Consider the following 12,896-nt stretch of genomic DNA (forward strand, 5'->3'; position numbering starts at 1 on the left):
TCTTCTCCATGTGAAAATTTCCCTTTTTGCACACAGTTGGAGAATCAGTCATTTCTTTGGCTTAGTTTCCTTGCTCTGCTTGCCTCCAGTTGTGTCAACACCAAATATTCACAGCTATGAATTAGCCCTACCTCACCTCTTAAAAAATGCATCCATTTGGGACCTTATCTCTGTTTTCTCCTTCTGAGTCTGAAACAAATACTCCACTCCCATCTTCAAGCTTTATTTCACAACAGTGAAAATAAAAGCTGAAATTCTTGCATAATCACTTGCTCCAAGGAGCTTTAAGAATGCTGATTATGAAACTTGTGATAAAATTGTACGAGCTGACAATACTGAGCCTGGGGGAAAGCACAGATCTACTTTGCGTTTTGATTACAAACTTGCCTCGCATCCACGCTGTGCAGATGTATGACCTTCTGACCTGACTCCGATCTGCTCTTTGGATTGCTCCAAAGCTCAGTGATGAAGGCAAAAAACTTGGTACCACGATACCTCTTAGAACTGTCTCGAGCTGTTCTGTCCTTGGAGCGCCTCAAGTCTGGTGTACGCTAGTACAGCCGATCCACTTCCATGCTGCTGTCACCTGGCTGACATCAGGCACCACATGCCATAAGGGAAATGGGAATTATAGGCAGGCTATAGCTAGCCATAGATTGGGAATGATCAACGCTATAACTAGTTTACAACAGCTAAAAAAAAAAAAATAGAGCACACACCAAGCGTTACCCCCTTGCTGTTGGAAGGCAGAGACAGCTTGAAAGCAGGATGAGGCCAGGCTTGGTCTGAGAGGCCACCCTGAGCTCAGGGGTCGCCTGCCAAAGCGGTTTGGACAGGGGGTCTCAATCTATTCAACAGTTGTGGAAAGTGCAGTGAGGGAAAATGGCAAATCTTCCAGAAATTCTGGAAAATAGCTAACGCTTCTAGGCATTGGCTCAACGTGAGAACCATGACAGACGATTTGGGCCTTTTATTCCATGGCTACCAGGTGACTGAAGCCTGACCCCAGCCCTCCCCCGAGACAGTACGAGTCATTCTCCGAACAAAGCTTTTATTAAGGGTAAATACAGCTTCCAGCGTGCTCAGGAGCGTCCACTTCAGCCCGGCAGCTCGGCAGTGGGCAAACCAGGGCCTGGGAGACCACCCGCACCCCACAGCGAGGTCGCGGGGAAGCGTCCGCACACGGCCCGGCGCCGCGGCCCCCGAGGCAGCCCCCCGGGCCCAGGGAGCCGCGGGCGAGCGGCCCCGCTCTGCGGCGACTCCGCCGTGAGGGACCGGCTGCGCGTCGGCTACCGCCCCCCGGCACAACGGGCGCGACGCGAGCCCGCCCGGCCCCACCCCGCCCTGGCCTGCGGCGGAGGCGGGCGCCCGGCCGGCCTCTCCGCGCCGCCGCCGGCTGAGTGACAGCCGCCGCGCCCAATAGGCGGCGAGGAGGCCCGGCGCGGGCGGGCGCGTGGCGGCGGCCCCCCGCAGCGGCCGGTGCGGCGGGGCGGGGAGCGCCGGCGCCTCTCGGCGGCCGGGGCGCAGCGGGGTGGCGCGGGTGCCCCTGCGGGCCGGCGACGGGCGCCATGCTGCTTCGCCTGGTGGCCGAGTTTGACCTGCAGAGGGACGTGGTCCCGTGGCTGGCGGCGCGGGGCTGGGCCGCGGCTCTAGGTAACGCCGGGCCGGGTGGCGCAGCGCCGGCAGGCTCCGCCAGGGAAGGTCCCTGCGGCCGTCGCGTCCCCGCCGCTGCCCTCTGCCGCGGGCGGGCGGGCGGGACGCGGGACCCCCGCGGCGGCTCCCCCGGGGCCTGGTGGCTGGGCGGCGCCTGCCGGCGCGGGCTGGGCCGTGGCGGCGGGGCGGGGGGTGGCGGCGCGGCGGCTGCCTCGCGCGCAGGTGCGGTCGCGCGCGGCGGCGCCTGCGGAGGGCGGCCGGCGGGGCAGCGGCGCCGCGCCTTTCGCAGCGCGTTTCTTTTTCCGCCGCCTTTCCGCACTTAGGTCTCGCTTTTCTTTTCAGAAAGGTTTTTAGCATGTTTCGCTCTCCCATGCTACTCCCCTTTCTGAGAGAGAGCAAAAAATACCGAAAGCCCCCACTTCGGTCTGCGCGGCTGCTAACTAAAGCGAGAAGCAGCGTTAGATGCCGCAGCAGTGCGGGACAGCCGGCTTAACTGGCCCTTGATGTAGTGGTTGGAAAAGAAGAATTACCCCAGTGTATTTTTGGCCCGGTAGGGTTCTTTTTTTTGCTTTTGTTTTTTCTCATTCAGCGGCAAGGCAGGTGGCTTGGTTCTGCTTTTCAAAAACTGGTGAAAACCTTAGTCTAGAAAAATAGAAGTGGTTAATGTAACAATCATTACTGCAGTAGAAATAGGTGGTGGTTGATGCACCTTGTGATGCGCTTGAAGCCACAAGTCCTCTGACTTCTTTTCATTAACTCAAATTTATAACTTTCTTCCCACATTAAAGGGCTGCTATCAGATAGTTTTATAAGAACTTGGTTGGATGCAAATCAGAAAGAAAGTATAAGCTCTTTTGCTGAATAAAGTTCTTTACCAGTCCATTAGCTGCAAAATCCATTGTTCAAATTATTTCACATACATTAGATAGTGTACTGAGTAGCTGTTGGGTGGTGTCGTCTCCACTGAAGGATCTGGAGATAAAATTCTGAAATTCCTCACACATAATCGTTTCATCTGGGATTTATATTAAAATGGTGCTGATTACTGTGTGTGGGAAAGGGGCAGTCATTATAAGCTCTTTAAAATGTCACACAGACTCTTTGTACAATCAGCGCACCTGATATTATAGACTTGGCATAATTTGGGTTGGAAGGGGCATCTGATCCAACACTAACATTGCTGCATTGTGCTTGAACTTCTACCTGTGTATATTGACTTTTTTCCCCCCAGCGTAGTAATACAGTTGATGTATTAGGTTATTTCAGAATTGTTGATCTTATAGTGGATTTGGTTTTAATGGAGCGTGAAGCCAGGAGGTGGGAATTTGTAAAGATTAAATTTAAACTTCGAAGAAATACTTATGCATACAGAAAGCAAGTAATTTGTAGGACTCATGCTATTTTTGTGTCAGTGATTTCAGATGTTAGTTAGTTATTATTTTCTTTCCTGATGACTTGAAAGCACTAGATAATGCATGAGAATTTCTCATGGCATGAGAGCTGGGAGTAGTTATGATTGAGGGGGACGTGGGAGGCGAAGAGAACCAGCCTTGTTCTCTTTATTCCACTGATTTTTGTATAAGTTGTGTGTAAGGGCCTTCAGGAAATCAGACTGAGCATTCTCCTGGTTGTGTTGACAACAGACTTGCTTGCTTAGTGGACGGGTTGGATTGGTTTTTTTGCAGGCCTTCATCTGCAGGTCTAAGCCATGGAGAAGAGGAAGAAGTTGTAATTCTACATCCAGTGTTTTATTGCAGGACTTTCCAAGGGCAGAGATGATGTACATTTCCTCATTTGCTCCATATTCTCCCTGAGGGTGATCATTGGCATGAAGATCATCTCTGTAGCATGAAACTCTTGAGTGTTTGTGTCGGATGATAGAGAAGTTTAGTGGCAAGGACGTTTCTTGTGGGCCCTTTGCTTTAGACAAAATCTGTTCTATGGAAGTATTGTACAAGAGAGAGTGCAATTTGTCTGAAGACTGTTGCACTAGTCTTGGAAGTTTGAGGTGGTGGCTAAATTCCATTAGTTTTTCACGACAAGAAAGGCAGAATGCATGGCTATCTGAGACGTTCTCAGTCATCACTGCCTGTCCCTAACATAGTGGTACTATAGCAGACTTTGAGTGATGTGAAAACAGTAGAAAGTGATGCATTATTAAATGTAGAGTAAGAATTTTTGTTGTCCTCTCATAATAAAACACAAAATGCAGAATTATTTGCTTCTAATAATATTTTTAAAAGTTTTTTTATCACTGCAAGCTGTACAAGCAAGTTTATAATATCCAGCTTAGTTTCACAAAGTTTAACATTTCTTCCTCCCATCAATGCTTTGTGATAACTGCAGAGTAAATAGTGTCAAACTTGACTAAATTGCCAAGAGCTGTGGAGAATTTTTTTCTTCATATTTATTGAACTACAGGTTACCTTTATCTTAAAATTATGACCAAATATGCAGCTGTCAAACTTACGGGCAGAATTTCCTGCCTTAATCACTGTTCTGTCTGAGCTAAACAAACTTTTGGTGGCTGCAGTGATTAGAAAACAGAAAAGCAGCATCAGGAAAGCATGCGTTTTTGTCATCCCAAATGTGATGTTCATCTTTTTTTTTTTTTTTCCTCCTCCCCCCCCGCCTCAGTGTTATTTTTGTGCATCTTTGTCCAGATGTGTTCTTTTCTTTCTGTATTCATCCTAGCTTCCTGATCATCTGTTTCCCTTTTAACCCTACTTTTTCATTCATGTCTTCCTTCATATTTGAAACTGTACCGTATCTTGTTTTGTGTTGCTTAATTTACTGGTACCTGTAGGCATGCTGCCTAGTTGCATGGGTCTTGTTTCTTATTTTGTTTTTTTGTAAAGCTAATCTGTGCAGGAGATGTAGTTTATTTCCAGCCATTCCTTTGTGATGCTGGAGAGGCAGCTGGGAACCAGTGACAGTTTTCATCATGCTAGTTCTGCCTCTTTGTAATGTTCTGAGGACTGGAGTGCAGAAATACTACCTGAGTCCTGTGTTGTGTGTAATGGATACATGCAAATATTTTTATTTTCTGTAAATAGAAGACAGTGAATAGCACATTCCATCTTCATTAGAAAAAATAATGGCCATTTAGAACCATAATTATAATGAGGATTTAGGAGTTTTACAAAAATATTTTTCTGTGTGGTTTGAATCCTCTTAACTATTTTGTTTTGAGGTTTATCAGAATTAAATGATACTGTAAGAAACAGTCTGTCTTTTTCAAGAAGGGAGTAATTTTGGTGTGTATGTGTAAGTCTTTACATGTAAAAATGTATTTATATTTAGTATGTTTGCTTTAATTGTGCATAATTGCATGATGAACTAATGCAAATCATAATCCTGTGCCTTTTAATACTTATTTCAGATACTTCTGAGAATTCATCAGCACTCTATGTTGTAAATGTTGAAAGAAATGGAAAAATTATTTATACCTGGAAGGTAAGTCAGCCTCGGAACTTAATAAAAATATACCAGAGAATAACAATACATCTGTGTCTCTGTTTAATTGAGTCCTTGTACTTTAGATTTTTTTGCAATGAGACTTAAAACTTGAAAAACCTGACTGATTACAACCGGGGTGTTTGGACAGTGGGAAAGTGTCTGTCTTTACTTCAGGCACAGGATAAGAATGAAGAAACAGAGAGCGAGGTGACTTGACTAAAGTCCATAAGATTTTTGCTATTGATTTTTCTGGAGACAGACTCTCACCTTGAATCACAAGCCATTTCTTTAATTCGATAGTCAGACTTCCCTGAGAAGTTCTCAGGGTGAAAGAATGTGCTGCTTATGAAGAATTTATCTGTTAATGCAGACTGCTTTAATTAAACATGTTTATTCCTACCAACAGATATTTTAACATGCTGTTTATGTAGAACTAACTCTGCTTCTGCCTTTTTTTTCCCTCTGTTAATTTAAGATGCATCCTTAGCACTTTACTGCAAGTACACTGAAGTAACCTTAGCTTATTTAATGTCTTGAAGCTAGCCTTTTTAAACACAGGATTATGTTCTCTGTGGGAGAGCTTTTTGGTTGACTCTCCTGTAATTCCAAGAAACTTCCAAATGATTTGAGAAGGTTTCCTCTCAATTAAACAAGCTCCGGTTGTGTTCTGTGTATCTAGGAGAAATCTGTAGACGCAGCTGGATTCTAGAGAATCTCCTGAATCATAGGTTCTTAGACAGCGCAAGTTGGAAATAGCAGACGCCAGTGGAATAGGACTGCGTTCAGTTCTCCTCCAACTCAACAGTACTAAAACTCTCCATCTTTTCTAGGGTTAAGGCAAGAGGTGAGGCCTTTCATCAAGGTATAATATACTTTAACTGTGGGTGGATGTTTCCTTCGCAGAAACGTAGGGAGGGGAGCCTGTATGAGACAGCAGTAATCATAAAAACAATGCTGAAGAATGTGTCAAGTTTTTGGCATTGCTCAACACTCTAGAAGTGGTTCCTGAAAGTCATCTATCCAGCTGCTAACAGGAGATGTAGTATTGCATAGGTGCTTCTTTCCAGCACCTGCAGAACCTCACACTAGGCTTCAAGTGACTGCTTTCTTTCTGGGCTTCTAAGAGATGAGCCCAACTACCTTGTATGGTGGTCAGTCCCTTGGAAGTGACACAGCGGGTGAGATTTAGCTCCTACATGTAGGTGTCTGCATGTGTACTGGGTGTCTAAGCTCCCATTGCAGTCAGTGGGGATCTGGTCAAAACAGTGGAATTCAAAGAATGATCATTTATAGCCTCTGCTTTGGGAGGAGGTGTGTGGGGCAGGGGAGGTGGACAACTGATTGACTCACTAGCCTCATTGGCTCAATTGGCCTTGCCTCTGCTGACGGTAATGAGGTTTTAAACTCCTAAATTTAGCTGCCTGAATCTGGAGCTAAAGCTAATACAGGCAGTCACTGAAAATGTTCACTGTAGTTTCTCCTTCCTAATATTAGGGATAAAGTGACTTCTTCAGCCTGTGTGGTAGGAGTGGCTGGATGGCAAAGCCTGAGAACTGGAAGTAGCAAACTGCAGAGCTCTTCTGCATGGTCTTTTTACCTCTCAAATACCATCCTGAAGTAGATGCAGCTGCTTCTCTTTTTTTTTTCCTGTTCTCTTACCATTATGAAGTCTCTGATCTTTTTCTTGTGGGTGAGTCAGCCTGCAGCAGAACCAGCATCTACATTCTATATTGGAAAGGATGCTGACTTTTTTTCATTTTTTCCTTGTGCTGGAAGTGTGGGTGGTTGGTTGGCTGGCTTTTTATGCTTGCTGTGAACAAACTGGAAAATACTTCCTGGAGTGTTCTCACAACAAACAAATGTATTTTAAGACGGTATTACATTAAATATGTGATGCTTCTTCCAGAGAGAAGAGATTTGTAGTGTGTGGTACATGTTTCTTTCTTGGATCAGTAAAGATTCTGCTTAATCAGGTGAAAGTGTTGGTACCTGCTTAGATGCTGTTAATGTCAATGGGAGTCAATATATCCATACTTGCCTGCCTGCATGCTAAGAACATTTTTGTATGTCTGCACCAAAGCTCACTCATGGCTTTAATCCAGCTGGACTGTATGTTGGGAAGGAGCGTGCCTGTGGCAGCCCAGGCTGTAGCTGCTGAGCACTGTCCTGAATAGGTTGGGTCCGAAGCTCCTACGGCTATGCCACACTTTATTAAATCGGTTATGTCTGTGTGAACTGTGGTCACACCTTGGGACAGTGATACCTTAAAGCAGCGTGCATAGTACTTTGGGACTGAATTTTTTTTCCCCCTCAGGAGTAGAATGCTATTTCTAAAAAGCCATTTCAGCAAAAAGAACAGCATATATTGAGAGGATTGTGTTTTAACACTTTACCATTGACTTAGAGAACAAGGATTCAAGCCAAACATTTCCTTTTCTGAAATAGTCCATTAACAATGTATGGGTATAGTTCTATTATTCCCTAGTTTACTGCAAACTTTAAGAGGAGTAGTCATCCATATTTATACAGAGAGGAAAAGAATCTTGGTGTATGCATCTTTGGGAATGGCAAGTAGCTTTAGGCCCCAATTTGACAACAATTGTTGCAAAACTTGTCCTAAAATATAAGTATTGTCTGTGTTTTGCTATTCTTTTCTGTTAATACACATCATAACACTGAACAGCTTATCTAGGGAAAACAGATTGTTTCAAGTGTCCGCAGCTAGTCCTTCTGCTTCCCTAAACTTGCTTTGGAGAAATCACTATTATGGTAATTACTTCTTCTAACAAGCTACAGATCTTACCAAGTTGCCAAAGGCAGTTTAAACAATCAGTCAGTCAATCTTTCTCTCTCTTTCCCTCCCCTTAACTATAAACTTTTTATAACTAATGAGCTACTGCTTTTGCAAGACACATGTATTTCTGTGAACCATTCCTTTTGGCTTTGTAGCAGCAAACTTTAGCAGTGACATTATCAGTGAGGATAGTACACAAGCAGGGATGTAAACTAAAATGAGCTCTCCTGGCTTTTGTCCTAATAGACATGAATGGAAAACAACCTTTTTCTGCCAAATAGAAAAAAAAACCAAGTGCATTCTGTCTGAAATCAGGGGAAGGTGGGGAATGAGCTTTATTTCAAGCTCGTTTTAGAGTATTGCATGGTACTGTAGATTTTAAAGTATCTATTGTCTTTCATGACATTGAGAGTTTGTATAAGGGAAGTTGGTTTTTTTTTTCTTTTAACATACATACATCCCAGGGTGAGTGCTTCTATTTTGCAAAGCAATGCAAAAATCTTTGGAATAAACTGGAAAACAAGTGTGTTAGCATGTGCACAGATGTGAATACTGATATCGATGCAGCCCTGATACTAGTCTTGTAAAATACATTTTTCAGTAGCAAAGTACAGAGAATGTTAGGGTTAGACGCATTTGGAACAAATGATTATTTGTGAATGCATTTGCTTAGGCTTTAATCCTACTGATTTAAGGTTATGTCTTTATGTTAGGATATATTTTCTTTTCCTTGTCTAAAGTAAAAGTCAAAGAATTTTGTCATTGCCACAACAATAATTAAATATTCAGATACAGACCTTTGAGAAAGAGAATGCTCAAGCTTTTGTTTTATCTTTGCAGCACAAGATGCCATAACTTTGTAAATAACTATAGATTATTTCTTTCCCCCTCAAGCTCTGGTTAAAAACAATGATGCTCACTGTTTGAGTAAAAGGCTATGTGACTGGGCTGAGTTTCAATAATTCAGTATACCTTGAGTGCATGAATGGATTTCAGCTCGAACTGAGATACAGTATATGCTGCCAGACAGTTTAAAACAAATGAACAAAATATGTTTGAAAATTTAAAGCATTTAAAAATCAGCAAGAAGAAATGTTTTGATTTGTGTAGTCTTAGAAGTGCCCCAAACAGTGATTGTATGTTGTTATCAATCAGCTGCAGAGGGTGTGTTATTATTTTTGTTTTCAAAGGCAACAAGTTAATAGTGTCATTTGAGTTTGTGAGTATGTTCAGCCTTCAAACAACTGTTTGCTAAGGCAGAGCTGAAATCCTTTTTCCAGCCTGCAGCCAGATTGCTGGGAGCCAAGTTGATATTTGTGCCCTCCACTTTGAGAGCGTTGACCTGCTGATTCTGTGAGGTTTGGGATATCAGCCATAAATCTTCATGGGGACCAGCATAACATCCCCTTTCATACTTTTACAGAGATATTTCTTCCTTGCCACACTGCCCTTGTAGTAAATAGTTTAGAAGCCAAGTGAGAGAGAGGCACGTGGCTTATGACATGGCTTGTGGGCAGTGGATTGGCTGCCTTTCAGCTTTGTCCCGTGTGTTAGTTCTTAAAGAACAAAATAAAACAAAAAAACACTTTGTTCTCATTCTTGCCTCCCTTTCTTGGAATTGGGGTAATGAACTGCCTGTATGACAGGACAGGGAAGTGTGTGTGGATGTGTGTCAATCTAAAAAAAAAGAGGGGGGGAGAGGGGAGGGGAGAGGAAGAGGTAGGAAAGAGGTAGGAAAAAAGAAATCAATATTTAACTCTGTATGCCTATGCATTACCACTGTTAACATGTTTTCATCTATAGGGAAATCAGAGAAATACCCACATTGGATTGTATGATCGTCAAACTAAACAAAATGAGGTGAGAACAATACCAGACTTCTACCTGGTGAGGATGGTGCTTTAGTGTTGTAGACTTTGATGTCTTGCAGCAGAGTATGTTATGTTTCTAGAGAGTATTTGTTTTAAATAGAGGAGAGGACTAAAAGGCATTCAAATGACACTTGGTAGTGTTAAGATGTAGAACATTACAGAACATCTGAATGACTTACGGTAGAGTAGTAAAGGGTCCTATCTGCAATCATTATTTGAAAATAGCTAACAAGCTCTTTCCTTTCCCTTGCTCCTTGCATCCTTGCATTGAGCATGTGTCCAAAAAAGTAGTGTTTTTTTTTTTTTTTTTTTTTTTTTTTGCATTCTGTCTGCATCCTCAGTCTGTTTGGTACTTCCATTTGTAAGAAACAATTCTAATCTTGAATGCACTGCAGTTCAGTGGCAGGATCCATGATAGGATAGGATCCTTTGCAGGTGTGTCCATAATTGTATGAAATAGATGAAATCTCATATTGACATGGAGGTCTGCTGTGCAGATCTAGTGGCAAGATCTGAGACTCAGAAGAACCAGTAACAAACAAACAAATGAGAAAAAAGAGAAGTAATAAAAACCATTTAAAATATGCTTTTTGGCCTTGGAAGTATTTGCTTTAAAAATGAAAAGGGCGTATTGGTAAGCAGTGTTTTCCTAAGGAGGAGCAATTAGGTGATTTCCTTTATAGAGTTTAAAAAATGATTTATTATCATTAATGTTTTTCTCAATAGCACCTCTATATGTTTGAGAGAGATCTGCACATAATCAGTTGCTCGGTCAACAGCGAAAGGACATTATTGGGTAAATATGTGCTTTATCAATAATTTTTTTTCATGTTGTGATAAAGGTTATTAATAGTTTAATACGTTTGAGTCTAGTACTACTTTAATACGTTTGAGTCTAGTACTACTTTAACCTGTTTTGACTTGTATGTTGCCCATAGCTATCTATGTATTTCAGTGGGTCCATCATCAAAGAGTATAGGTGGCCATATGCCCTCATTGCAGTGGCATCTTTGTTTTTTATTAAAGCAGAAATCTAAGACACACTGATCATTGTTCACTTCCCCTACTATATTTATATATGCCTTCTATATCTAGAGGAGCTGCTGTTGTTCCTTTAAAGTACATGTTTTTGGTAAGATTTTTTGTGTTTGCTCTCTTACAATGTTCACTTAGATAAATATCAAATACGCACACTTACTGTGTATTTTTTTTCTTGATTAGCTGTCAGTTTCCGTCAATATACAGAGGAAGAAAGAGTAAGTCGGCTACTGCAGTCAGGTACTACAAGTGGATTATTATAATACTGTTAGAGATAGCATACCCTTACTTTTACTTTTGTCCTTTAATTTCTCTTTAGAAAACAAAATTGTGTATTAAAATAAGTTATATGAAACATGTTCTTTTTGCAGTATCCAAATATTTAACCTTGCTAATTGAAATTCATCCCATTAACAACGTGAGAGTCCTAAAGGCTGTGGATAGCTGTGTTCGAGTACAGGTAGGTTATTCACCTAATCTAAATATACACCTTTTCCATCCACTGTGCTAAAGTGAAAAGGTATTTGAATGCAGAAATACCTCATGTTATCTTGCAGACTGTTATTACTGAGATAATTTGCCCATGTAATACTTCATATAATGTTTATGAAGTATAGTATTTCTCTGATGTGGAGACTACTTTTTTATTTTTCTTCCACCTATCTAAGCCTGTTTATAGTGATTGGTAACCATTATTCTGTAATAATGGCTATTGTTATTAATTGAGCCTCATCAGTGTGCCTGGCTTTATTAAAAATATATAAATATCCAATTAAGTAAACATTTAGATCATAAATGTCCTAGATTATTTTGGTAGGCAAGATCTTATATATTTATTGTAGAACTTTTTGTATAGTTTCTTTATCCAGATGAAGGCAGATGTACTTCTACAGAAAGTCGTCTCTTGCTAGCTTCAGAAGATAAATGTGAGTTAATATTTTGAAAGCATGTTTTCATTCTTTTACTTTAAGGTGATTATCACTGATTATATTTTTGGCAGGCTTTTATGGGAAAAACAGTAAAAAGAAAGGTCTGAACTTTTCTGGTTGTCTTCCAAAAACTGTATACTGCGAGATTTTTTTTCAATGTTAGCAGAATTGCCAGCTTTGACTGCAGTTTTTTTGCTTAGTTCATGTATTCATTAGTCAGTCTTCTGAATTTTTAGTAAAAGTAATTTAGACTTCTATGGCTGCCTCTATAAATTCAGAGCAGGTCAGTTGACTATGACAGACGGATTCTGATTTAACAGCATGCCAAGTGGGATAAGAGTAGGACAAAAGTTCCTTGGATTCATTTATCTTTGAATGTTCAGCCTAATCTAATAGGAATGAATTCAGGAGTGAATGCATAGAGGTGAACACTTGCAAAAAGGTAGTTTATCCCTCTTGTCTTTAGCTCTTATCACAGAGTAAGATCACCCTTCCCATCTTTTTGAAGAGGCCCATCTTTTCTGCTAAGCTAGATGCCAGCTTTTAGGTATTTGGAATTAGGTGGGCAGAGTTCATCTCAATAATCCATTCACATAATGCTTTGAGTGCCATTTATAGCATGTTAGGTAAATCTTGCACTGTGAACACAGGTAAACTACCAATAACTTTTAGGAATTTTGCCTGAGCAAGGATTATGAGATTGTATTTGTACTAACTAGGAAGTGAAACATGACTAAGATGTAGTCTCAGGCACTAGCACAAAGCTGTGCATGCTTTCATTGTAAGCATGCTCTTTGGCTTGGTTTAGTGTTTCCGTTAGTGCTTTTCCTGACCATGCTGCAATGACGTGGGCAAGGGGACTGTTTCCATTAGGCCGTATAGCTCAGGCCACCCTGTTTCAGGAAAGGAAGAGAGTCTAACTCTCTGAACAGGCACCTGCATTCATACATGACATAGATTTCCTTGTATACTGAGTTGAATTTTCTGGGTCTGTTGTGCTCTTGTAGCATTCTGTTCTATTAACTATATCAAAACATAATAAATGCATGGTTTTTAAGGATTTTTTTAATTATTTTAAAGATATTGAACAATTTGACATCCATGTTGTTGCAGAAGAAGAACACAAAGTGGTAAGACTTGAAAAATCTTGGT

The 12,896-nt window shown here is 41.4% G+C and overlaps 1 protein-coding gene across 1 annotated transcript in view; it reads left to right on the forward strand.

Annotated features, from left to right (window-relative positions):
• The first annotated feature begins 1,410 nt into the window (after positions 1-1,410).
• GSAP (gamma-secretase activating protein) overlaps positions 1,411-12,896 on the forward strand; it is a 48,319-nt gene continuing 36,833 nt past the window's right edge. Inside the window, exons 1-8 of the mRNA XM_064505240.1 lie at positions 1,411-1,653; positions 5,036-5,109; positions 9,710-9,766; positions 10,504-10,573; positions 10,999-11,055; positions 11,187-11,275; positions 11,672-11,741; positions 12,825-12,874. Of these exons, the coding sequence (XP_064361310.1) occupies positions 1,569-1,653; positions 5,036-5,109; positions 9,710-9,766; positions 10,504-10,573; positions 10,999-11,055; positions 11,187-11,275; positions 11,672-11,741; positions 12,825-12,874 (552 nt within the window). The 5' untranslated portion in view covers positions 1,411-1,568. The remainder of the gene's footprint in view (positions 1,654-5,035; positions 5,110-9,709; positions 9,767-10,503; positions 10,574-10,998; positions 11,056-11,186; positions 11,276-11,671; positions 11,742-12,824; positions 12,875-12,896) is intronic.

The sequence above is a fragment of the Dromaius novaehollandiae genome, chromosome 1 (assembly GCF_036370855.1).
Source record: "Dromaius novaehollandiae isolate bDroNov1 chromosome 1, bDroNov1.hap1, whole genome shotgun sequence".
In the NCBI taxonomy this organism is placed as follows: Eukaryota; Metazoa; Chordata; class Aves; order Casuariiformes; family Dromaiidae; genus Dromaius; species Dromaius novaehollandiae.